This window comes from Odontesthes bonariensis, chromosome 22 (assembly GCF_027942865.1).
Source record: "Odontesthes bonariensis isolate fOdoBon6 chromosome 22, fOdoBon6.hap1, whole genome shotgun sequence".
In the NCBI taxonomy this organism is placed as follows: Eukaryota; Metazoa; Chordata; class Actinopteri; order Atheriniformes; family Atherinopsidae; genus Odontesthes; species Odontesthes bonariensis.
This window is the reverse complement of record NC_134527.1, coordinates 21,870,155-21,897,078: the sequence shown is the minus strand read 5'-3', so window position 1 is coordinate 21,897,078 and position 26,924 is coordinate 21,870,155. Positions and strand designations below refer to the sequence as shown.

Below are 26,924 nucleotides of genomic sequence, written 5' to 3'. Positions count from 1 at the left end.
ATTCAGCGTTCAAAATCATTATGTTAACATCAAATGACTGGCTTCTGACACAATATAACCAGTCAGGTCATGTTTATTGTGCTATTCCTTGATTATACATTCTCTTATGAGGATGTATTTTGTGTCATTACAGCTGTGTTTTACTTAATTGTCATTCATTATCTGCTCACACACCAGCATGAGTGCCCGTCAGATGCAAACAGATTAACGAGTCAGTTTTACTTGAGCACATAACAACCACTTTTATCTGCTTACAACAACTCTGTAGCTTTCAATTGACCATTCTTCGAATGTTTATGTGGCTTTATAGTGAGTAAAAGTACAGTGTCTGACAAAAACACAAATGACAGGAAGTTTAAAACAATCTCACCCGTTTCCATCCTCCTCTGAATGCCGTATTTTGACACCTGCGAGACTTTGACATTTGGAAAGATTTTCATGATTTATTCATGAATTTGTTTAACGAGAAGATAAAAAAAACCTAAACAGGTCCAACATGATGGTATCTTGTCTACAACCAGCTGTGAAAGCGTCTCTTGCTGCAGCTACACATATTTCAGTGCACCAAATTAAATGCTCTCACGAAATATTTCTTTGCAGGTCTGGCCAAAAGGATGCTGAGTGTGCTCCATAGGATTTGTGCTGATTGCCAATCGTGATGCACCTACAGTGAGAGACATGGTTTTGGACTGTGGAAAAACCGTCATTTTCATCCATAATTGTTGTTCTTTCTAAGCACTTGAACAATTTCTTATTTTTTTCACTTTGTTTTGTTTGTCTGATTATATTCCAGCAAAGTAACTTTAATTTGCAGCATGGACTTTGAGCGTTTCCACACAGTTTCTTTGTGCTTGATTTTACTTTGGACTATTAGAGACAATCCATGTTGACTGTGCGTCAAATTTTAATCTGGAAACCTCACACTGCTCCTATTCAGCTGCTAGTTACCAAAATGATGTGGCAACGGTGCAGCATGCGTGTAGGGGGGTGGGGGTGTAAGACAACGTTAGTACTTATGATGCTGGCTTCAACATCAGCAAGTCCTCCTTTGGTTTAATGAGAAAAAAATATTAATTCAAAGCTCAATTTGCTCTAACTGTTACAGAACCCGTAGAAGAATTATGAGAAAATGAAAAAATTTTTTCATTACCGCCACAGCTGGCATAAGTGTTTCTCGTGAGTTCTGCCTGTTTGCACTGTCTTTTCAGTTTAATTTAAGATTTCAAATGAGTGCTGTGGCTCAAGCTCCAGAAAATATGTGAAGGCTTTTGAGTTTTAAGAAAGAACTTCAAGAATGCGTTTTTATGCTCCAATTATTCAGTTTTCTAAAAGGCCTGTTTCCTTGTTGTGTGAACCCTTATGTTTTGTATTTTAATCAGCCTCTGAAAAAAAGGTTCAGTGAACTGAAAGTCAACCTAGCAGAAGGAAAGGCCCTCTAATGGCAGAATTAATATATTTCATTTAAGTTGCTAAAAACTTCCACCGCGAAGCACAGAGAGCAGATTTCAACAGACTTTGAAACGAGAGTGCCTGACTGAACATCTGATGTAGCTAGTTTGTTCGTCACTGTTTGGCCGGAAAGAGGTTTTTGATTAGAACTGGGGCAACCTTTGGATAAACAAGTGTGCTGGTATCCATTTTGAAATGAGGGCCTTCACACCGAATATCCCACTTTGATTATTTGTACCTGTCAGATATATATATATATATATATAAAAAAGAAACTGAAATAACAACATTGTGTTTATCCTGGGTCAAAAGATATATTTGCTCTCAAACTTTCAGTGTTACTGTTTTAGATCTTTAAAAAGTGAAAACTTGTGTGTTGTAACGTGACGTTGGGATTGTGTTTAAGTTCAAGCTCAAACGTATGAGTATGAGCTTACATAGAAGTTTGTTTCATCATTTTATACTGTTAGGTCAGTGATTTCAGAGATATTATATATAGGATAAGAGCATACGGCAAAACAATCCAGCTATTATACAGTATGTATCTTACTCCTAAGTTACAATGGGAAATAACAGCTGCTACTTTTGCATTCAGCTCTTGTAGATATTCACAAATGAAAAAAGTAGAAATAATACAAACATTCAAACAAAGATTGCAGAAGCCTAGTGCAAGCCATCCAGAATGCAGAACTAAGCTAAGAACTGATCACAATGGTCAAACAAAACATGCACATGTGGCGTTTGTTAATGCATACAGATGTGGCCAATAATTAAATAAAAAAGAATATGCAGCCTGAAGTGGTTGTGGGAACAACTGCATGTGAACTGTGAAAGTGGCGTCCATGATGGTAAAGTTGTGTTATAAAAAGAATGTATTTTATCCCTAAACAATCATGCTTAGAGCTAAAATATCAGAGTAACTCGATGTCTAACCCCAACCAAATGATTTTCTAAAGCCAACCAGAAAGTGACAATATCTTCTCATAACAAATGGTATTTACATGTAACCAAGGCAACCAGCCAGATGGCATCCTTGAGGGAGATTATCACATTGTAAAAAGAAAGTATTTTGGAACTAACCATGATTGTTTTTCTAACCCTAACCAAGTATCATCATTGCCTGAACCCAGCCGGTAGGTGACCAAAGGGTTTTACTTAAGTGTTATCATGTTATTAACAGAGCATATGATGGTCTCGATCTCACATCCTGCAAAGACATATGGTTAAAAGCGCCTTGCTAAGCTGCTCCACCCATCCACGGTACATACTCCTCCTCATAAGAACTTTGTGGTTTTCTAAATAAAAGACTTGAGAATGATGTCTGCTCTGATGCGAAAACACTTGTATAATTTCTATACAGTATCTCTTTTGCTGCTTGTTGGGGTTGTGCTTTTCAGGACTCCATTATGAGCTGTATTGAGGGGTATGAGGACATCTTGATAATGTGAATTTCACTTTTTCATTAGGCAGTTTATTTCGACTCCATTTTCCCAATCAAAGAACGTCCTCATCGCTCCCCATCACTGAATGTGCAGTGGCTGGTCAGTGTATCCTGCAGACAGTCAGCTTTGATGCTAAATTCCACTGGTCTAATTCCAAAATACTACTATGAGACAGGTAAAAATGAGTAAAAAGCCCGGTTAAGCACAAGCTCTTACAATCTTTTAAATCTTTGCTAAAGATATGCAGTCATCTTATAGTCCGACACAACTCCTACTGAACTCTGCTGATCCACAGCAGGACACTGAGCAGCCACCATGCATGCTACGGTGCATAGCAACACAATCATTATTTGGTTGAGGAAATAGTGAAGTAGTACAAACCCTGTGATGTAAAAGTGATATAAAAACAACTGTATGTGGCGTTCACTTAAACCCCTATGAAATTTGTTAGCCTTAAGTTGTTTTACATGGTGAAAATGTGCTTTTCTTTGGTTCCATTCAGAGTAACTGCTAGCTTGTCTCTTCTTTCATTGAGTCCCTGAAAAGATAAATATGAAGAAAAAGATGAATATAAAATTTTGACTAATTTCAAGTGTGCTTTTGAAACAAAAGTCCATTTCTGTCCAATAACACATTCTTTATCAGTTCTATGCTTTATACATGCTGCCTGCATATAGCTTTCACAATGTCTAGATGGGATTCTGCCACAGAGAAAAGCAATCACAGGGTGGGGGGGTATGGGATAAAGATTTCTGCAGTCTAGAGAGATGTGAAATAATATTACATAAATGTAAGAATGTGTTTCACTATCAGCCAGGTTAATTAGTTTGTGGAAATGGGTAACCTGTTTTTCTTTGGGTAATTTGTCACACAGTGACGAGGTAGCCAATCAGTGACCCTGCTTTTGGTGGGATCATTTCTCCCAGAATGCTGTGCAGTGAGTGTGTCGCAGAAAATGTGAGTGCAAGCCAATGTTTACCTCCTACTTATTCCACACAAATAAATGAAATCAGTCAATAAACCATCCAAGGGTGAATATGGCTCTCTCTATTCTGGATTATGAATGAGAGCTCATTAATTTTCCTGTATGTGCGTTTTTTTTGTGTGTGTGAGGCACAGTTTGTAGGTGTATTCATTGGCATGTTTAGGTTTGCATGTGCAGTTGTTTATGTCCACATGTTTATATTTATGTATAAAGAGAGAATGTCAGAATAAATTTATGTGCATTTATATTTATGAATACGGATCAGGCTGTATCAGGACTCCATGCAAAGGTCCACTATTTTGCAATTATCTTTGCAAATGAACAATAATAGTTTGACATTTTGGGAAATAAGCTGCTTTGCGTTCATGCAGAGTTTTAGGTAAGTAGATCAATACAACTCTGTCCATTAGCAGTAAAGCTAAAGGTAGACTGTCAGTTTAGCTTAGCCTAAAGTCTGTTGAGAAAGAATTGGGACCCTGTAGAAAACGCAAATGAAAATACATAGAAATCAATATAGAAACTGCGATTACATAAAGGCTTTTGTGTAATAATAGCTGTTGTTGGTCCTGTTTAACTCCTATGAAGAAAGCAAATATTCACAGTTCAGAAATTGCTAAAGTATATGTTCATAGTTAGAATAGTGTCCTGTTAATCTACCTATACATTCAAAGCAGATGTAACTAAAACCTAGCATTGGATAAAAGTTTATCAATCCAAATTCTGTTCTGAAATGAAACACAGAGAAAAGGGGAATTGTCTCTATAAAGTCAGTTCAAGCCACACTTCCCCTTACTTAAATTCTAATATTGTGGGTTTTAAGAGGTAAATTGGTGATTTCACATCCTTCTTATGAATCTAAATTTATGAGAACTTTAATTTTATTTGACAGACAGAGTCCATGAGAGTCTTGGTGATTGTTATTCCAGATGGTGGCGAGAAAATTCCATTTGAAGGTTTTATTCGTTTTCGCTAAAACAGATAGGTTCGCCGATGCTGTCTTTGCTTTCTCACTGATGAGGCTGACTGACATCCCACTGCTCCCTCCATTTGTCATTGTTTGAAAAGGTCTTAATTGTATTACATGCAAATGAAGAGATTTGATTTTTGCCCATTATCTACTCATAAGAGAAAATGAACAGAACATTAGTGGGTCACCAAATGAGGGAGAGAGGAAGGCGGGAGATAGAGCGAAGGAGGCGTGAGAGATGAGACGGTGATGATCAGTTAGACAAAGAGGAAGGTAACACAGAGCAAAAGACAACTGGCAGCTTTACAGCATCATGCTGTAATGTCTCCTCAAAGTTTTGGTGTTGTATAAAAATAATCCTTTCACCCTTGTGAATAGACTGTGGCTGTATGTGCGCATGTAAAACTGTAGGTCAAGGCTGATAATTAACCTATGATAACTGAAACACAGCAATTACAGTCATGCTGATGTGACAAATCAATGTGACAGGAGCTTGAATACATTTCTCCTTCCTGGTCAGATTTTGACCATCATTAAATGCCATACATATATGTATATATATATGATCAGTCCAAATGCACATTCTGTTTTTGTTTTAGTCAGGTCTTATGGCAAAAGTGACATAAAACAATTAAAACATCAGCACGGGAAAAAAACAAATAAAAGAACGTCTGATTTCATATGAACTACTCTGTCATGAAAAAAATCCAAACAAACACAAGTCTAAGGACATAAATGGAAAGTTGATTGTTGAAATGTAATTATGCTGTGCCGTAAGGATGAGGCAGAGAGGAAATACAAAAAATCTGATGTCTCTAAAAATAGAAAACAATCTGTAAAACTGATCCCCATGTCTGCATGGAGATGTGAATGATTTGTTAATGTGAACGTTTGTTATTGCAGTCAACTATCCCTATCATGAAAAGAGTCAAGTAGGCCTCTTCAAAGAAGTTTGAGTGTTTAACACGTACATCTTGATAGAAAAAAATGATTTAATAAGTATTTATTTCTAAAACTGATCAACTCACACACATCAGACCTACAGTAAACTCCTCTCGTATCTTCTGCACTTTTGGCACTTTACATGTACAGTCATGAACTGTCTCAAAGTCCCGATGTAACAATTATTACGTCTCAACCCCTCTTACAACTTTGTTTGTTTGAAGCAAACTGAGACTTTTGATAATTGAAATCTTTTTCCACTGAAGGTGGTTTTCCTGCAAAATTTCGAGAATTTTGTCCTACAAAGGCTGTATCTGAAATAAATCCCAAGGGTAACTCAGATTCCTTAAATGTCATAACCATAGCTAAACTTTGGAAAGGACAAACAACTTTTGTCCCCCATATCCCACATAGGTGCTATACTTTAAGGTGTCTCTTCATGGCCTGTGTAGGTGGATTACTACCAGTAATTCCTTAATTTTACTTTGGAGTAAGTGAGTACTTATGAAACATAATTTAAAGAAAACAATATGGCTCAAATCCCAGACAAGCCCACATTGTTGTTATAGCCCAGCAAATTGTTTGCAACATAAATCAAAATAAGTTCATCAAAATATGTGTTTGTCCATCCATCCATAAATCAATTTTCTGCTACCAATCCAGGACTGGGTTATGGTGCAACAGTCTAAGCAGAGAGCCCCAGACCTCCCTCCCCTCAGCTGCCTCCCTCAACTGTTACATGGGGGACAACGAATCATTCCAAAACCAGGTGAGAGATAAAATCTGTCTGATTAGTCCTGGATCTGCAACAACTCTACTCATCCCTTACCAGTGACTTATTGAGCTCCTCAGCTTGTCCCTGAGGGTGAACCCATCTTTCCTTCAGGTGATAGTTGGAACATAGCTTGTCTTTTAAATCAAAAGCTTTACCACAGGCTCTTTTTCTCTGCACCACAATAGACTGGTATATCATCCACATAACTGCAGATGCTGCATCGATCCACCTGTAAATCTCCTACTCTGTTCCACAGTTACTCATGTACAAGTCCATAAACTACTTAGACTCTTACTCTTAAGGCAGCAACTCATTCCCAAATCAGAGTTGGAAACCAGCTTTTTACCAACTGAGGACCATGGCCTCAGACCTGGAGGCATGAATTCTCATGTCAGTTGTTTCACACTTACCGGAAAACCACCTTAGTGCCTGCTGGAGGTCTCTGCTTGATGAAGCCAATAGGACCACATCATCTGCAAAAAAGCAAAGACCAAATCCTAACCAATCAAACTTGAAACTGGATTTCCAACTGCGTTTCCAGGTTTTTTTCTTCAAACAAAAAAGCTGTTCTAATCATTAGAGCAAGTCAGGACAACGACTGTAATTACTTCTTCAGCTCCATTAAAAACATGAACTGCGCAGTTGCTGAGGGTCATGTTTTGTAATTATGAAGGCTTACACTATAGTTTATGTACAATTAATCCAGCTCACATAATAGATCCTCCTGTAAATATTCACTCTAGCACAAAATGTGTAAATAGCCTTTAATGCGAGAAATACCCCAGAACGCCACTGTAACCAAAACTATAGCGTGACTTTTAAGCTTTCATGGACTGTAGATTGAGTGGCTCAAACAATACAGTTAAATAAGAATACAGTGATATACATCTACAAGAATAATGGACATATCAATATGATGTGTTTCAGGGTCTTAAAAAAGAATATTTTACACTTATTTAGACAGGTAGCGGTTTCATTATTATTGGTGTGACCTATAATCCTGATAAACCTGCAAATGGAGATTAAGTTTTCTGCTGTCACGTCTTTTAACTTGTTGTTAATCAATTATTTTAGTTGTCTAAATCTATCCAAACAGCAAAAATGTGGAAATTGAAATAAATTACAAGTACGGGGTAAAACAGATGTCATTCCAGCCCCAGTGTCCTGGGGAAAAGTCCCTTTTCACATCCTTCACATGTGAATGTAAGCCCTGTCATGTCTAAATAGTACCTCATATCTGCAAGCACTCATAAATGCCAGTCCTGAAAACACTTGCTGTTGTGCAAGTCATTGGCATTCATCCGACTCTGTCATTTAATTACAAGGACACGTTTAGAATATAATGAGGTGTGGTGCTGCCCTGTGTGTCGAGGTCTGAGTGGAGGCATAGGCCAGAGTAGGTAAAGTAGAACACAGTGAAACCCTGATGAAGAGGGACAGTGAAGTGTGTTGGTCAGGAATGAGACTCTCTCTGCTACAAGACCCCTTCGGACAGGACGGGAGGGAGCCTGTTATTGGATGCTGTTGTTGGCCCATTGTTAAATTACAGCTTAATTCCTCTTCCATCATCATATCCATTTGTTTTCCTTCCAGGCTGGAGATAGGAGGATGAGATCAGGCCCGAAAGTGTAGGAAGAGGTGGGAGCAGGCAGACTTTTTTCTCTCTTGCTCTGGCTTTCGGTTGGTCTTTAATGGTGTGAGTGCTGCGGTGGCCATCACATCATGACTTCACCTCTTAGCTGATTCCTGCCATTGGTCATGTTTGACATCTTGTCTACAACAGACCAAAGTCACTGCACTCAGAAACCACCTCACCTTTTTTTACCCAAAGTTCTTTCTTACCTTCTTTTCTGTTCTCTCTCCTCTGACCTCGTTTTCTTCTTTTTTCATTCAGACATTAACGGTTCCTAAAGGATTATTCATTGTAATGTTCACACTGTATTGAAATATGAGGACATGGACTGACATAAATATTTGGTACAGTGATTCATGGTTTGCACACAGTGTATCTTAAATAACTGCATCAATAACCTGATACCTGAATACATTTTCAGATTTTGGAATAATTTCTTTGGTCATTGGTGATTGGGGTAAATTTTTACCAGTACTAAAAACAAATTTCGAGAATTTTTCATCCTTATCTTACTCTTTATAGGTATATGACAAGTTTTGTCATATAAAAGTTGTAAAAACACCCTTAAGTTCTTTTAGCTAAAATGTTACTTTTCTTATAGTTATCCTGAATTTAATTATTTTAATTATTTAAAAAATGTCTTACTTTTGTGCATGTGGGGGTCATATTAGACCTATAAAGACCCACGGAGACAGACTCATGAATTTGCCATGAGGGAATTCCCCATAATCTTACACTTGTACTAAACACAGAAAAAAAAGATTAAGGAAACTATAACTAACCTTTTGTTTTGTTTCATTAGTTGAATGTTTGTTAATGTTGAATTCATGTTTAGTAGTTCTCGTTAGATTGTAGTTGGGAAGAGTTTCAAGGTTTAGGTTATGACTCACAAGTCCCTTTGAAATCTTAATCAATCTGTTGGTGTAAATATAATTTAATTATCAGAACACTTATTATGTAGAAATAAAATCATTGTGTTTTTATTCCCTGTGATTAAAAAAGTTTATATCGAGAGATGCAGTGGGCCCTTCTTCTCTTCTTCTACTATATTATGCCACCATGTTTCCGTAGTGGTCAGATTGGACTAACCACAGACGCACAGATGCACAGACAGACTTTTCTTGCTTTTGCCCTTTTTGTAGCCACTGTAATTTTCCTCACACACTTGGATGGGTAGGGTGAAATGGGAAGTATTCAGTTGGTTGCAGCTGGCAATTTCTGCCACTAGATATCACTAAATTCCACACAGCAGACCTTTAAATCAAGTGTACAATTGAGCATAGTTAGACTACTTGAATTGAGCTAGTTAGGCCAAGGTTGTTGATACATCAGGCAGACAGTATTAATATTTTCAGCCTAATGACCTTTTTCCCAGAGTTTTTCTGCTACTTTGGGAGAGGGTGGATAGTGTGTTAACAGAGGGAATGCATGATGGTCAGTCTCCAAACAAAGGGATGACATCCCCAGATCATCCATTGTCACTGGACTACCAGAAACATACTATGAAATTCTATATACACAATTATGTCCCTCTTGGAGACTGAATGGGATATAAGATAAAAATTATCAGGGGAACTTTTTCGTCAGTTTGTGCAATGCTTGGATTTATTGTTGCACACACCAGCAAAACTAATGAAATAAAACATTTGTTTCTGTGCAAATCAGTAAAACTAGGACAATAAAAACATCTAAGCAAGCTAAGATTAGCTCTTAGCTCCAATAGACGGTGTGTAGAAAAGCATCATTGAGTAGTCAACATGCCTGTGAACTAATAAAATTGTTGTGTTTGTACTTGCATCCCATTTCTTCACAACTTTTTGCAATGATTATGCAGTATACAGTTGAATTTACATATATGAACAACCTGCTTAGATATCTGACAGCTACTGTAATAAAACAAACAGAGCCTTACCCATTCCCACATCAAAAACCCATTCACTCTACCTCAACCAATCCCTCCTCTTTTCTCTAGCTGCCCTTGAGCTTTTCTATTACCGCATGGAAAGCACCTCGCAGCCCCTGACAAGCGCAGCGGATCGACACTAAATCAGAAATCAGTGCCAGCCGCAGATCTGAGCCACCATGAAGGTCACAGGCCCTACACTGCATGTCGTCTCAATCGGGGGAGCAGGAGGAGTGTGACTTTGTGTATAGATATATATATGTACACACAAAGTGTATATGTATATATATGTATATATGTGTGTGTGTTTTATTGTCGACTGAAGAAAGAAAGTCTGGATGGAGAGCAGTTCAACATTGATGCAGCAGAGCTGAAAGAGGAAAGATCAGGGAAAACAAGAAAAAATAATTAAAGATAGTGTTGAACTCCAACAGCAAAATAAAATGTATTCTCAAGATATTCTGTTTTGTTTTATTAGGGGCTACTCTTATGATATATATAGATAAAAGTGGAAACAGCGGACAAAAAGGTTAGATTTCCCATCTAATGGAGGTTTGGACTCCTCCTGATCTGCTGGTATTGTTACACACTGCCATCTAGTTGTAAGAAGGTGAATGACACCCATTTAAAGCCCCTAGTGCAGGTCACCTCTCCCAAATGTGTTGTTTCTTCTCCCCTTGTGTGTGAGCCTCACTGTGCAGGATGATGTCAGTTTTGTTTCAAGTTCATCTGCTAAAGGGAGAAAAAATGTTTGTGCTCACTTTGACATATGCTTAGGATTTATATGTAGAGGCTAGACTTATTTTGGGAGGGCTTTCGTAGACTTGTTTTTGTACTAAATTGTCAGTTTCTGATGATTTTGATTACATTTTGCGAAATCTTCACCTTCACTCCTCTAAAATGTGAAACTAATATTGACAGTGTAGACGAGCGAAATTTGATTTTGATAACCAAAACAAGGTTTTTCTTTGAAATGTAATTTTATCATGTTGAAACCTGTTTTGTTATTGTCTTAGCTTTGTCCTATCCTTAGGCTGATTCCTAATGCTTCCCTCTCAGACGATGCAGCGGGGTTCAGGGGATCGGTCCCTGATTTCTTGGCTGAAGATCTGTTTTGTCGAGTCTGTGAACTTTCTTTAGTATTCAAGAATATCTTTTGTTAAACTGATTTTGCTCCATCTGGTTTTAGATTCCCTAAAACAAACACCTCAACAAAGTTTGAGGTGTGTTTCTGTTTTCTTTTCAACATATATGAATATGTCCTGCATATATTTAATTTCAATGTTGTCTTAATTGATTTGATTTTAATTAGGGACTCTGACATTCTTTTTTTTGTTTGTTTTTGTTCCACCATCTTGTGATTTGATGGACAATTTTTTCTTAAGCAGTGGTGGGAAAAGTTCTGAAATCTTCCTTGGTTGTAAAGCACTATGTAACACAACTATAGCTTTTTCAAAGGTTTAACGTAACATTAGGCTATGCGTAATCATAATTTGAGTAGTTGTTTTGAGTTTTTCTATTAAAATCTATGCAGATAACTGTTTAAGCAGAGTACAATAAAAAAAAAAGGGGCTACTTGTATAACGAGAGGGTGAGTTTGGTGGGATTGGTCTATATTCATACAAGTAATGAAATAGCTGGACTGGATGTAACTTTTGATGGGAATAATGTGTGCAAAACAAAACAAGACAAAACACAGTTTTTTTATTCTCTTTTAATATGGATCTGGGCAGTTTGTTTCAAGGGAACACGATTCGTAAAGGACACACAACATAGCCTGTTGACGCCAAGTTTCACTTCCCAAATATTAATCGACCTCCGCCAGTCATGTCCACGAAAGCTTCCGTAGTTTGTGTCACATGAAGTGGTTTGTTGTGGTCGTGACTTAAATTTACCCTTTACGCTATGTAGCTTTAAAGCGACAGTATTAACATAGTTTTTTTCATAATAAGTAGAATTACACGGCCAATAAACCGGAACTTAACGTATAAAATCCCTCAAATACGACGACATTAAAGCAGGCGTTCAAGACAGCGTTTTTTAGTTACGTAGATGATTGGTGAGACATAATACACCTGCAGCGTAAGCCACATACATGCCGGCTCTTTGAAAATAACATGTCTAACCAAAATGTCTGTATCTGTGTACCAGTAGTTAATATTATTTGGTAAAAGAAGAAGAAGTAATGCTTCGGTGGATTCTTGGTGGTCGAGAGGCTCAGGGCTCAGTGGAGGTAAGCTAGCTACTTCTGCAAAGATAGCTAACGTGTTTACACAGATTCCTGTTTATTTCTAAAGTATTACTCGAACTATCACCGTTTTATTTATGATAACCATTATACACACGTCAGATATCCATATTATCAGTTATATTGTCACAGATTTGTAAGATAGAGGCATGTTTCTAAGCTTATTTTTCCCAGTCACATGACCATATTCTCTTTTCTATTTTTTTGTTTTGTTGTGACATTCATTCTCATAAAACAGGTTCACCACCTCCATCTTCTTTCTGTATCAAAAGTGCGCCCAGAATGGATTGTATGCATGGTTTCATGTAGAAATAAACTAAACTCTTCTCTAACTGCTTGAGGAAGTTGTAAAGCTTTTACTTCAGTTAAAGTGCAGTTATAACAATCTGAAAACGCACTGTTATGATTAGCTGAAGGTTTTTCTGTTACGTTGGTATGAAATCTTTATCACATAACATCATGACAGCTTTGAAATGCTCAGTTTTAATCAGTTTTAAAGGAGAACTGCGGTATTTTCAACATTAAGCCTCTTTTCTGAGTCGTCTGCAATGTTTTAGAACCCCCCCTCACCGCTTTTTTGATGTTTACTGCTGTCTCCGGTATTTGCCTAATTTTGATTCTTCTCAACCTGCTTCAGAATGGGAAGTACGTTGCATGTCCAAAAAGGTCCGTAAAAGCACCATAAATGTCCGTTTTCAAAATCATCAACTCACCGGAGTGGTTACTGGTGTGCACTGGTAATCCATATCAAATTTCGTTGCGAAAAGTTGCTTCTGTCGTGTTTTATTTGACATTTTGTACTGGATGTTCGTTGATATTACTCCGCCACCGCTAAGAAAATAGTTTGAGCACGAACGAGCTGCCAAATAAAACACGACAGAAGCAACTTTTCGCAACGAAATTTGATATGGATTACCAGTGCACACCAGTAACCACTCCGGTGAGTTGATGATTTTGAAAACGGACGTTTATGGTGCTTTTACGGACCTTTTAGGACATGCACATGACTTGCCATTCTGAAGCAGGTTGAGATGAATCAAAATTAGGCAAATACCGGAGACAGCAGTAAACATCAAAAAAGCGGTGAGGGGGGTTCTAAAACATTGCAGACGACTCAGAAAGGAGGCTTAATGTTGAAAATATCGCAGTTCTCCTTTAACATTTTCCACTGAAGACTGTTCTTTCCAAGTTTGAGTCCAATATGAATAGGTCATATTTATATTTTCAATCATTATGAAATATTGAATCAACATCTTTGGCTAAGCCCAGACGTCTACAAAGCACTGACTTTTTGACCAAATTTAGACTAGATGTCTGGGGATCACTGAATTGTTCTTTTAACCAAAAAATGTCAAGTGGGAAAGCTTTCTATTTTTTCTTTTTCCCTCTGCGAGTTTTGTGTTGGGTAACTAGTTCATCTACTGAATTACAGTCACAAGCAATGTAGCCTATAGAGAAAGCAAAGTTGATGTCACATGCTGGCTTGTTTGGTCGCCTTTTTTGTATCCTCTCGAACTCTGAGGTTCTTTTCAATGTACGGATCCTGAATTCTAACATCAGGACGCTCAGTGTTTTGGACGCTCAGATAGGATCAACCCTTTAAGGACATATCTCAGCCCATTTTTAATCCTCGTAACAAAGTGTTAAACATCTGTCCTCCGCAAGTAAAAAAACATACAAACAGCGTTTTTAATGAGTCTGAATGTTAAAACACATCTTTATTATCAGTATAGTAGCTCATAAAATCCACCACATGACTCGATAAAATGAACACTTCGCTGAATCTAGCTTGTAGAATTGTTTACTTTTGTGAATTCGTCGAAAAAAACACAGAAGGTGGATTTTGCGAAGAATCAGATTTCAGCACATTATCAGCTTGCGAATCAGCAGATCTTTCATTCAGCAGTGAGATTCATCTACGGTCGATCTTCTTTCTCCTTCTTTCTCTCTCCATCTCTTCTCTTCTTCACTACATAGGACCCTTTTCTAGGAAAACCAAACCACAAACTAAGCAGACAACAATGGTCTGATAAGGTAAAAGGAGAGCGTTCCTCACAAGTTGGCGCTGAAGTCCCAGCTTACAACACAACGTGACGAGTCCTTACGTTCTGTATACTGCCACCCTCTGGTGAAACAGCACAACTTAGTGTTTTTGTTTCACTTTTTAATTAATTATCTTAAGATTTGCTTCCGAAGTGAACGGAAACTCGACTCGTTGATGTTTAGCTGATGTTGATTTTGATCGGCTGTGAGACCACTAAAGAAACTGTTCACCAAATTAGCGTCCACTAAAATCTCTTACTTGAAGAGCAGGCAGCACAGTAATACAAGCTCAGAGAAGAAAGGGTGGAAGAATGATTTATAATACGTCAATATAGAAATGCCCCACGACACACCGGGCGACTTTATCATCAGCTAAATGTGTATGGAATCTATAGAAATGCGTTAAAGGGGAAGTTCTTTTTTTTTTAAACCTGGACCTTATTTCGTTCATCTACTCACCGATAACAGTTTGGTGAAAGTCGGGGTCCTTAAATATAGATGGAAGACGTATAGATGACTAGAGATCCGTGTGTATCCATATAACGGGAGAGAACAGGGCATAGACAATACAGCCTCTAAATAAGGCATTATCTGTCTTTATTTCACCAATAATTTAAGAGGAATGAATGAATGAACGCGTACTATTGCACTGTTAGCTCATAGCTGCCGTGTTGTTGTTATGAGGGGCTATCGGGGGGCTTTCTACACACGCTTCTACTGGGATGAAGTCATCGATGCGTGCCGCTGCAGCACAGCTTATTTACTCCGTGCTCTGTGACAGTCGGCTAACTTCACACGGAGTTTGCTACTGCAACTTTTGTGCAACGTGGCAGGATATTTCTCAGATTTGGACGAAGTGGAAGACAACTTTGAGTACGATCGACGTCCTTACCGGAGTGAATGAGCTGTGCTGCCGCGGCGCGGGTCGATGACGTCATCCCAGTAGACGCGTGTGTAGAAAGCCCCCCGATAGCCCCCAATAACAACAACACAGCAGCTCTACGGCAGTGCAGTAGTACGCGTTCATTCATTCATTCGTCTTAAAGTATTGGTGAAATAAAGACAGATAATGCCTTATTTAGATGCTGTATTGTCTATGCCCTGTTATATGGATATACGCGGATCTCAAGTATCTAAATATTGTCCACAGGACGCTGACTTTCACCAAGTTATCGGTGAGTAGATGAACGTATTTTATGCCAGAAAGAAGGTCCAGGTTTAAAAAAAACAAACAAAAAAAACCCCGAATAACCCCTTTAAATGTTATTAAAATAGAAAATCAGAATCTGTTTCTTTCTCGACAACACAGTGCAGTGAAGAGCGCAATATTTCCCTTTGAAACGCACTACCATAGATGGTAGGTGAGTAGATGTAGTGAATTCCTTCCCACCACTTTCTGTTTGTGCTGTCTCTCCGGTCCACAGTCTGCTTCTCCACCACAGCCTGTTTGTCTCACCACTCTCCCTCTCGTGTCTGCAGAAAAGCCCCGTGTTGTGCATCGGAGAGGAACAGCCCAAAAACTGCTTCACTGAGCTGCAGGTGCTGAAAGGACATTTTGACATTGTTCGATTTCTGGTGCAGATTGATGACTTCAGGTGAGCAGACCACAGCCCCCCCTCACCCCCCCACGTTCTTTCTAACCTCTCTACCCTTGGCTGGCCTCTATCCCTCTGTGATTGACAGGAGATCCTCACCTACAGCAAACTTACAGAGCATGACAAGAGCCCAATCATCACCACTGTGTGATTGTGGGCTCACAGTGCAGTGTAACCAAAGCCTCTGAGTGCTGCCCGCACACATCCATAAAGCTTCTTCACCTGCTGGCCTCTCTGCGCTGCTTTGTGTGAATGCACTACACACCGGGATGGTAGAGTGGCTCTGCATAAGTGGTCAGATTGGGATTTATAACAGACCTAAGAGTGTATGTGTGTGTGTGTGTGTGTGTTAGGAGGTGGGGGGGGTTGTTTTACGCCTGGTCTCCTCCAGTAATAACCCCCTCCTCGGGGTCTCGTCCTCTCCGCAGGTAGGTCCACAGTCGAGGGCAAAGGCCAGAAAATTCTCTCCAGATTGCTTCTGAAGTCTGAAAATGTATATCCTCAACAGTTCCTCTGTTCTCATTTTATCTCTGTTTCATCCGCTCATCCCTGTGTGTTGATTTTGGGAACAGGCAGGGTGGATGGTTCAGGGTCAGAGGGCGAGTTAAGGTGGTAAGCTCCAGGACAGATGTATTGTAGAATTTCTCAGGTGGAGATGGACCTGTAGGAAATGATTCCTCACATGAATGGAGTGAGTTTGGCTAGTCAGCCTGCTAAAGATGAAAAATGGACGGTGCAAACTGAGTTATCGGCGTTGTCTCGTGTGTTCCAGATGTGCCTCAGCAGGGGATGATGGCCTTGTTTTGGTGTGGAATATCGAGGTAAAATGTTGCAAGCTTATTATCTCTGTTCAATCTGTAGTTGTTCACAGCACATTTATAACTAATTAAGGTGTATATATATGTATTTTTTTGTTGTTGTCTAACTGGCAGACTGGCGAGAGGCTGCAGGAGCTGAGGGGCCACTCCCAGCAAATCACAGCCATAACCACCTTCACCTGCAGTAATGAGGTCACATCGCACACGTCGCTCATCACTGCCTCCTCAGACCGAAGTCTCAGCGTATCCTCAGACTCCGCACAACGCACACACCAAACTGTCCTGATATTATCGTTGTATTTCATTCAGGATTCATTCTCCTTAATCACAGCCGTCAGCTGTGGGATCCTGATACAGGAAACAGGGTTCAGACCATTTCAGATCTCCAGTCTTCTGTAAAGGTAGCTGAAGTCCTTTGAGTCACTCGTTTTTTTTATAAAGTTAAATACGAACATCGTGAGATAAACGTGTTTTTTTCCGGGTGAGTGTAATAAATGAATACTTTTCTTCAAGCTGATTTTGGACCACACGTTTTTCAGTGTGTTTTTTATTATTAACTTTACAGTCTGATGAAAGCTGCTACTGGTTATTCAATCTGTTTTTGCTCCCCTGTTTTTCTGAGGAGAAATTTTAAGTTTCTTCAAGGGACATCTCTCTAAAGTCCATCATGATATTACCAACATAACAAGGTCCTGCGCAGTTCCCGGACCGAACCGCAGTTTCTTCATCGAGCTTTCCGTCACGTCTTTTGTGTTTTTGTTTGTTACTTTCTTCTTTAAGGTTTCCCTCCTGTGTTCCCTGACCTCGTGCCATTGGCTGTAATTCCTCACCCACCCAAAGCCTTCCCTTCCATTTGCTTCAGAATATTAAGCAAGCTGAAATCCGGTCGGAGGCTGGGACGTCTTTGTAGTGGTCAGACGTGGTTATTGGCGGCTGCCGATCAAACCGCAGATTTGTTTCAACCGACCTTTGTGTGAAAGGAAAATCAAGCTTGTAGATGGTCTTCAGACATGAGGGATAGGCCAATTGTAAAACTTTGGCATCTTTGGCTTTAATGCCTGGGATGCACTGTAAAAAAAACAGTTTTAAAGTATCTCCTCCTTTCAAAAGACTGTTTCAAGAGACTTTTTAGCCTAGTAAACCGTTTCAGTTTCAGGGCAAAGTCGATGCGATACAACCAGGAAACACCGGATAGATTCTGGCCACTGCCATCAGCTGACAGGGTTTCATTTGCTCTTAGGCCAGTTGTTGGTCATCAAGCTGAATACCAGCTGATAGAAATGTTTGTCTGTGAATCCCCTAAGAGCTATAAAGCTTAAAGTCGTTTTCTTCCTCTCCTGAACTGCGATTCGTACTCCGGGCTTTTCTTCCTTTACTTAATGACGCCATCGGGGGACACGTTTGCAGTTGGCTCACGTCAACCAAAGAACGAGCAGCTCTCTTGCACTACCCCGTTTTTAATCAATCCGAGCTGGTCAGACCGTTTGGAGAGGGGGCGTGGAAGAGAAAGGAATATCTGATCGTGTAAAGCAGTTTTAGTAGAGCCCTGAAGCCCCCCTGTGTTTCCCTTTTTTAGTGGAACACAAATCATATTGCTCACCGCCGACCAGATCAGTTGTGAAATGTGTCATACGACATATATTTGAACCTAACGTTAAAAAGAATCACAAAGTAAAAGTATTGAGGCTGAGTTATCCCAGTTATAATTCAAAGTAGAAACTGGCAATTGCCTCCTTGAGCGTAGCTGAAGGTTAATTGCAGCATCTTTAGGTTAATTATATTTGATTTCTCATCATCTTTGATGATGTTTTTGGTGTTTGTGTGTGTATGTGAAAATCAAAAAGAGCCTTTGTGGTCACGCTCTGATCCGTGTGTGTGTGTGTGTGTGTGTGTGTGTGTGTGTCTCTGTTCCAGTGTTTGCTGGTGTTGGAGCGACTGGGTGTGTGCGTCTCTGGCGGAGAAGAGTTGTGCGTGTGGAACAAAGACTTCCAGCTGCAGTGTCACAGACAGAACCACAGCGACACCGGTAAGGGAAAACACCAACTGTGCTCACCCATGATGCTGCTGTTTGCACATAAACTGATAGAGGCCTTTTTTTGTGTGTGTTACGTCGTTTACAGGAATAACTGCTTTGATAGAGCTCCCCAAGAACTGCATAGCAGCTGCTATGGATAAAGAGATAGGTAAGAGTCAACTTGTTGTGATTAGATTTAATTTGCATTGCTGAGAATACGTTTGTCCCCTCTTCTGTGCAGTGATCTTTAGGTTGACAGTCTCCACCGATTCATCAGTGTCGGTGGCTGAGATCCGCTGTCTGTCCGACCACCACGACCAGATTCGAGCGCTCATTAACGTCAACGGTCAGTCGGTGCGCTTAGACTCTGAAGCTTCGATAAAACCGAATTCTATCGAGTGTTTTGAGATGCAGAGAAATTCTGCTTTTTTTTTGGGTTCCTCAGACAGGCTTTTTGCCAGCGGTTCCCATGCAGGCGAGTTGATCTTGTGGGATTCCATTGAATGGAACAATTTGTCCTATGAGCACATCCTGTGGGAGGAGTCACAACCCAGCTCACCGACTGAAATCCGACTGGGGGCTCCCAAACCCAGCGAAATGTCTATACAGCACCTGTCTACCAATGGAAGGGTGAGTGCTGATAAAAGACAGGACAGGTGACGCTGGAACGGTCGATCATGCCGCCGTTAAAAAACACAACAACGAGAAAAAACGTGTTTGCTTGTTAAAGAAATATTTATATTAGTACTAAGGCTAAAAGCTACTTAAAACGGTGTCACCACAGGAGCACATTTTCCACCATTTAAAATGACTTGAACCTCAAACATTTCACTGTATGTATCCACACTAAAGTGTTTGCTCAGACTGCTTTGAAATGTTTTAGGTTCGAGTTGCTTTAGATAATGAAAAATCTTGCTCTTCCGTTGGTTCCGTTGTAAGTAGCTTTTAGCTTTAGCCGGCAAGTACTTCACACAACCCCACTTAAAACAAAACAAAACAAAAAAACCTTCGTGTTGATCTACTTTTGTATTTCAGGCCTGCAACACATTCCAAAAAAAGGTTGGGATGCGTTTAGGCTTGTAATGGCGTAAAATAAACAGTTATTTCAAACAGGTGATGTCAACAGATTTTAATCATGGCTTGAAACAACAGCGGGTCCCACAAAAGGCTTATTCACCGAAGAGCAAAGATGGGCAGAGAATCTCCAGTTTGTCAACAGATGTGTGAAAAAATTATTAAGCTGTTAAAAACAATCTTCCTCAAAGAAAGGTTGGAAGGAAATTGCACATTTCCCCCTCTGCACATTGTAATATCATCGAATAGTGTGCATTGCATGAAAGGATTTCAGCGTATAAAGAGGCGAGGGCATCTATGATCTCCACACCCTGCAATTATGTATTGTGGTCAGACCCATCAGATGGTTTTTGGTCGTATTAGTGCTCTTGGCAAAGCTCATTTACACACTGCGCTGGCAGCATTGATGCAGAAAAGGTTCAGAGCAGGGTTTTCCGAGCAACATCCAACAGCAACCCCGTCCTGTTGCACACCGCCTGAAACTCTTCGCCTTTTTGGCGTCCTCAACGCCACAGCGAGCCTGGCAAGTGCTTGTTGATATTACAAAGAGGTAAAAGCTGTAACGTCCCTGCTCTTTTCTGGATGGGATATAAATGTAAAGCTATTTACAAATGAAATGAAGTCAAAACATGAAACATCTTGGGTTCATGGTGTCTGCAATGAAAAACAAGAACTTAAAAATATATATATATATATATCCTTTTTTTTGTATTGTCCATACTATCCTAACAATGTATCATCAAAACAAACAAAAAAATTTCATATTTGTTTGTTTTGCAGCTCATCCTCGCAGCGGTGGGCAGCGGCCTTTACGTGTATGATGTTGCGACCAAGACTGTGGTGGCCTACAGGAAGGCTGCGCATGACTCTAATGTGCTACACACCATGCTGCTGTCTGACTGGTAGGATCTTGTACATGTTTCACACCTTGTTCTTGTTTCATGTCTCCCTGAAGACTTGTGACAGAAAAAAGGGGGTGCGGCGTGAGTCACGTCGAGAGAATATTGGTTGCTCTGCTGAATATTTTATTTGTCCCTCAATCTTATTTACATAAAAAAGATTTCGGAATCGTCAGCATGGCTACATGCGCAATAGAGTCGGGCCACGCTTACAGCTGAACTTGGCCATTTAAAGGGACCACTCTCCTTGTCCCAGTATACATGTGTAGCGTTATTGGGCATTTATATATGCATCAAATATAAGGATTTATAAGACGTTCTCACTGTCTCAAATAAACCTTAAACCTCGAATTTAGGGCACCACCTTCCTTTGTTTTAACTTGTTCTAAGTTGCAGTCAGGGAGGAAAACTGTTAAAATCTTACGATCCTGGTATGTTAAATTAATAATCAATTTAATAATCAATTAATAATCAGTCTCATATCTCGCTACTTTCGTGAAAGTTCTCGTTTGGTTGGACAGACATTACGTAAAGAAAGCATACGACACAATCTGTGATTATAACATATATATAGATATATGAGCTATTTATTAAAATGATATGACCAAAACATGAACCTTTAAAACAAACAGGAGATGCATTGAATATGGGTGATTATATAAAACACTTAGTGAATGGAAAATAAAATATGGGAATGGAGGGATACTGGATTCATTCAAATAGTTTAGGTTGGCTTACTATTTGACGCTAAATACTGACATTTTGGATTAATTTATCATTCTGTGAAAGCCTCGAGACATCCATCAAACCCACTTTAAGGTGAAAACGGGTCGGTCTTACTGTGCTGAAGTTCTGTTTAGTCAGCTCGGAACACGGCAGCGGCCCACCGGGGTCCGAGGGGATTTCTCTTCCGCTCTCTGGGCCTTCCTGGTTGTGGTGGCTGACTTTAGCGGACTTCTCAGTTGCTTCTTTTCACCGGGAAACGGGAACGATGGTGCCGAGGGCTGTGGTTAGATGATCGAATCTTCCGAGTGTCAGTGGGTCCGTTGCTTCTCTGATGAAGTGAACTTAAGTTCACAGAAGATTAATAAAAGGTTGCTTGGAGTTGGCTTTCTGGGTAGGAAAACTTAATTCTGTTCTTATCTTTGTTCGGGTCTTTCTTTCTCGTCTCCGGGGTCTCACTGGGTTATGGAGGGCTTCATCCTCTCGTCTTTCCGCTCTCTCCTGAGATTATGGGAAACTCCCAAAAACTCTGGTGAGCTCTTCTTTTCTTCTCAAGTCATCTCCAACTCTCTCTGAGCAACTGTGATCTGCGTCCTGTTCTCTGCTCTGTGTCTGCTCAAATCTCCTTCTTCTCTGTCCTCTTTCTTCTTTCTTCTGCTCTGAGTTTGGATTCGCGGGTTCCGTGATTTGACTCTCGGAGGCGGGGCATGACGTAAGCTTACACTACTCTTTCAGCCAATGATATGCCTGAACTGTGGTGAATGTCTGCCTGGGTGTCTGTGTAAGATGATCTGTTTTATATGGGGATTTCTGGATGAGACAAAGAAACTCTTATTTCTCCATTACTCTGTCTCATAGAACATTTGTCTCGGTGATTCTGAAAACACTACATCTTGTTAAGATATGCAGATTAAAGATATAACATAGACTTGCAATATAAAGACATCAAAATAACACACAACGTAATTGATGATTATGACTTTCAAAATTCAGATGGATATCTATGAAGTCGTGACACATGAATAGCGAACCGCACAATGTTGATTTTCTGTGTTAACAATGGGGATACCAAACAAATACCAAATAGATACCGAAGGGACATCGTTAAAAGTTAAATTGTTGCATATATTTTGTCCATCTTACTGAGTCCTTGTGTTCAGCTATTCAACAATATAGACCACTAGGGGGCAATGTTGTTCCATCGGCGGGTTTGTCTTTTCCCAACAAGATTATTTCTCAGTCGATATTTAAGCCAGAATCGTACAAATTGTCTCTATATGCGTCTTGTGATCTAGCTGGAAACCTGAAAGAACGTGTATATGGTTATCAAACACATTTAATACAGTTTAAGATTTGATTAAAAGTGAGTCTTAGTGAAGTATTCTCAGTTCGTGTGTAGCCATCTGGTCAGTTCTCTGGTGGGAAAGGGTGTTAAAGTGTCAACTTCGATTTATGGTGAAGATAAGATAGTACGGTGTCCCACTTTTCCAACAGAAAGATCCTCTGTTCATTTTAGTTTGTCCCAATTTTATGGCAAGTGTCTGCTTATATTTCCACTCCCAAAAGCTTTTAAAGGGCCGAAGGTTGTTGTAAATTAGGCAGTTTCTGTCTCTTTTTCCTTTGTGGAAAGAAAATGAAGATCTGTTTTTTATCCACATACGTAAACATCCCCCACAGGAATGTTGGTTTTGTCAAAGTTTGAAAAACTCTTAATCCACACGGCACTGTGACTGCTACACATGCGTGGGGGGCACTTCCACTTAGCTATTTTTAAAGAAAGATGCAAAAAGATGGAAATTTGAAGCATGTCCAGAGCACTTAGGCCCATTTGAGACTAGTTTAGGGAATACATGCACCCACATTATCTGGGTGTGCTAGTTTGGCATTGAGAAGCTCAATTTCATACATTTTTATAGTCTAGTTTTGGTTGGACTCACACAACAACAACAACAACAAACGTACTGTGCTGCTGATCTAGTTGGATGAGCGAGAAGCGTGCACTCCATTTTTCATCCACATGAGGGCGCCATTGTCAACTTTTTCAGCCAGACCTCACGTTACAATGTTTGCCTGCGTTAATGGATGCAAAAAGAGCTTTATTATGGCTTTAATTCAACAGCAGTGTTGTTTAGTTTGAGTCTTTTGTGTCTCCCAATCTCCAGATCCAGCCCGTTGCTAGTTACACGCGTTCAGTTCACTCTTAGCGCAAGCAGCAGAAGAGTTTAGCTTTTATTCAACATGCAGGCTTCTGTCAGGCTAAGCTGTGTTTGTCTGTTTCAGTGAGCTGATGTCGTGCTCTGAAGACGGCAGCGTGAGGATGTGGGAGATACAAGACTTACCGTTACCTGCTGAACCGGCCTCTGCAGGTTATCACACACACACACACACACACACACACGCACACACACACACGCACACGCATGCAGCAGGATGCAAACACAAACATAGGATTGCAGGTGTAATTTCAAATCTTACACAACTGATAGGATGGTAAGTAGTTCATGCACTCCTGAACAAACATGTAGCTATTTGAAGAGTCATTCACCGTCTCATTTCCTCCTGTAGATTTAATAATTATTTAAAAGCAATGATACGTGTCCTGTTATTCATCACAAGCATTCAGTGCTGTGTCAAAGTTATGAGTCACCCTTCAGTTGCTTATATATTGCCAGAAAAAAGCAAACCGAGGTCTGAGCACCTTTATTCTTCAGCCTGAACCCTCTTAGACGAGCTTTCTGTCTTTTCTTTAAACAGTATTCAGGAATAGTTCTCCAGGCTTCTTGAAGGACATCCCAAAGCTCTTCTTTGGATGTCGGCTGCCTTTTGTTCCGTTCTCTGTCAGGATGATCCCACACTGCTTCAATAATGTTGAGGTCGGGGCTCTGGGGAGGATTCATCCCTCCATAAGACCTGTTGCCACTGATTCTCAGTCCACTTCTTGTGTCATTTGGCACAGCTCAGCCTTTTCTCCCTGTTACCCTTACTTTGGAATGGTTTCTTGACAGCCACCCTTCCATGGAGACCATTTCTGATGAATTTTTTTCCCCTGAAAGACCAGATGCATCTCTCAGGTCTTCTAGTCTCTTTCAAATGGGGCTTTGAGGAGTTTGGATGGCTAGTTGACCACTAATCCTAAATGCCTAAATGAAAAGAAGCATCTTTCCTTTGTAAACAGACGATTGGGGTCAAGTGTCAGGGCCAAAGACAAGGCATTGGGCTGTGATACCTTTTAATTCATCATGAAATGCCAGTTATCTCTTTTTTTTTGTTGTTGTTGTTGGAAATCAATGTCAGTCTCTTACATTAACTGCTGCCTTAAAGGAGAATTTGTGTGGTTTTTTTTTTTCTCTTGGTATGGTCCTCATTTCCTTGTGAAATGAACAGAAAGGGCAGTTTAACGTGAAGAATCTAAAGACATCTGTCGCTCAGCTCTGCAGTTCCCCAGAGCTCTGCTGCACGTTTTGTTTGTGACTTTTGGTTTTTCAGTCTTGTAATGTTTTAATCCCCACTGATCAGCTGTGTTTTTATTGGGGGAGTGGCGAGTCCCTAAAATCCATGGGACAGCACAGCACCAAACGGCACACAGAGAGAAGAAAGCAGCTGACCATGTCGCAGTTCAGCATTTAACAGGAGCAAACAAAGAGTTGGAAAAAAACTGTTGCTGCAAATTTATTTTTCTAAAGTATTTAGTCTGAGAGAGTCCAATTTTATAAACGTTGAATAAGCCAAAAAAAATGATTTGACCAAAATTTTTATACTTTTACAATTGGTCTAAATGCAGTGGAGCTGGATCGACTTCCAGCGTAGAGGTGGCTCAGTGTGGGCTGCGTTTCTTCTTTCAGCGGCAGCTCTCAGCAGCGTTGTGGAGGAGAGTTGGAGGCCGACAGCAGGGTTACTCATTATTTTCTGATCCTCTCGCAGGGTTTTTTGGGATGTGGACTTTCAGTCGATCAAACAAGCAGTCCGCTCCTCAGTCAAAGAAGGTCATGGAAATCCCCGCCATGAGGACGCTGGAGCTGACAGGCGATCTGATCGGACACTCGGGAGCTGTCCAGGTATGAGTCCGCGATGTCCCAGCTCGATGTTCTACTTCAGTTTCATTCCATCGCGGCGCGCTCAGCTGTACTTCTTGCACTTCTTGTTTCAGATGTTCGTCAGTTTCAGGGAAAACGGTTTGGTCACATGCTCCACGGACCATCTGCTGATTCTCTGGAAGAACGGAGAGAGGCAGTCGCATCTCCGCAGCCTGGCGCTTTTCCAGAAACTGGAGGAGAACGGAGGACTTTGATCTTTAAGCATTAAGTCGGCGCCTGTAGCCGAGAGAGGTGGGAAGTTGCTGCTCCCAATCATTTCGTTCGTAGTCTACTGAATGCTCTTTACTTTTATGGACATTCAACAGTTATTGTTTGGCTTTGGACTCAAACCAAGTATTTAACAAAATAAAAAAATGAGAAGGCACCTCATTTCAGAAACAAATTGAGATAGTTTTGCTTCTGCTTTGGGGTGTCTTGATGTTGGCGTGAAGTTGGTCATTTTGTACCAAAACTTAAGTGCCAAAACAAAAAAACCATTGTTGTGACCTTTAGTTGTGCTGTTATTCTACTGTGACTTTTAATTTGCACTGATGTATTTTGACATGTTGAAAGAGGCAGTCGATAGCCGCTCGATAGCCTGGGGGGGGGCTGAAGTCGGACCTCCCTTTCCTGGATTTTCTCCTCATGTTGGTGTTACCAAACCAACTGAGAAACAATATCTCCAGCACGCCCTCGGTCAGACTCAGGGTCCCCTCCCAGCTGGACGTTCAGGAACAACCTCACCTGGGAGGAGGGCCTACATCCAGCACTAGCTCAGCTCTCTGTCCGAAGTCCACCCCCCCCAGCATTATGAGATGCTGACTGAAATGAAAGCTGTGCCTTTTAACGCAGAATTGTTGACTTATTGTGTGGTGGAGTCTGGTCGTTGCCTTGTTTACGTGGAAATAAGTGAATAAATAACTACATTTTGAATTTTATTTCTAATGTGAGACGCATGTTTGCTGTGATTATTTAGAAGAGGCACAAATGACCTTACCAAGGAAATACTTGGAGGCCATCCGTAAATGAAAGTCAGCAGCCTTGTTGACATGACTTTTAGGACCACGAGAGCGAAGGGCTGGGGTCCTCTGACTCGTTCAAACCCCCCCGAGCTAAGGCACCCCACAATGATGTTAAAGACTTTCTGGACTCAACCCCTAAAACTGTTGCCAACCCCTGAAATTAAGAACAAAGAAGGTAAAAGAAGCACTTGCTCTTCTGAACGCGTTGCTGCCACTGATGTCACAACTTAATATTTAAATAGTTCTTTAATCGTCTCTCACAATACATTTTTGTGTTTGACAGAAAACATCAAAGTAAGACATAAAGCAGAGGGCAAAA

The 26,924-nt window shown here is 40.3% G+C and overlaps 1 protein-coding gene across 2 annotated transcripts; it reads left to right on the top strand.

The window, feature by feature from the left end:
* The first annotated feature begins 11,950 nt into the window (after positions 1–11,950).
* On the top strand, positions 11,951–26,533 carry wdr41 (WD repeat domain 41). Of its 2 annotated transcripts, none has more exons than XM_075456263.1 (14): positions 11,951–12,155; positions 12,251–12,329; positions 15,867–15,982; positions 16,755–16,803; positions 16,915–17,043; positions 17,139–17,201; positions 18,715–18,826; positions 18,921–18,983; positions 19,056–19,160; positions 19,260–19,444; positions 20,669–20,790; positions 23,791–23,876; positions 25,432–25,565; positions 25,658–26,533. In XM_075456263.1, the coding sequence occupies exons 2-14, from the start codon at positions 12,282–12,284 to the stop codon at positions 25,796–25,798; spliced, it is 1,353 nt and encodes a 450-aa protein (XP_075312378.1). In that variant the 5' UTR covers positions 11,951–12,155; positions 12,251–12,281; the 3' UTR covers positions 25,799–26,533. The 2 variants fall into 2 exon arrangements, with proteins under 2 accessions (XP_075312378.1, XP_075312376.1); XM_075456261.1 differs by having other exon boundaries at positions 12,248–12,329.
* The last annotated feature ends 391 nt before the right edge of the window (positions 26,534–26,924 follow it).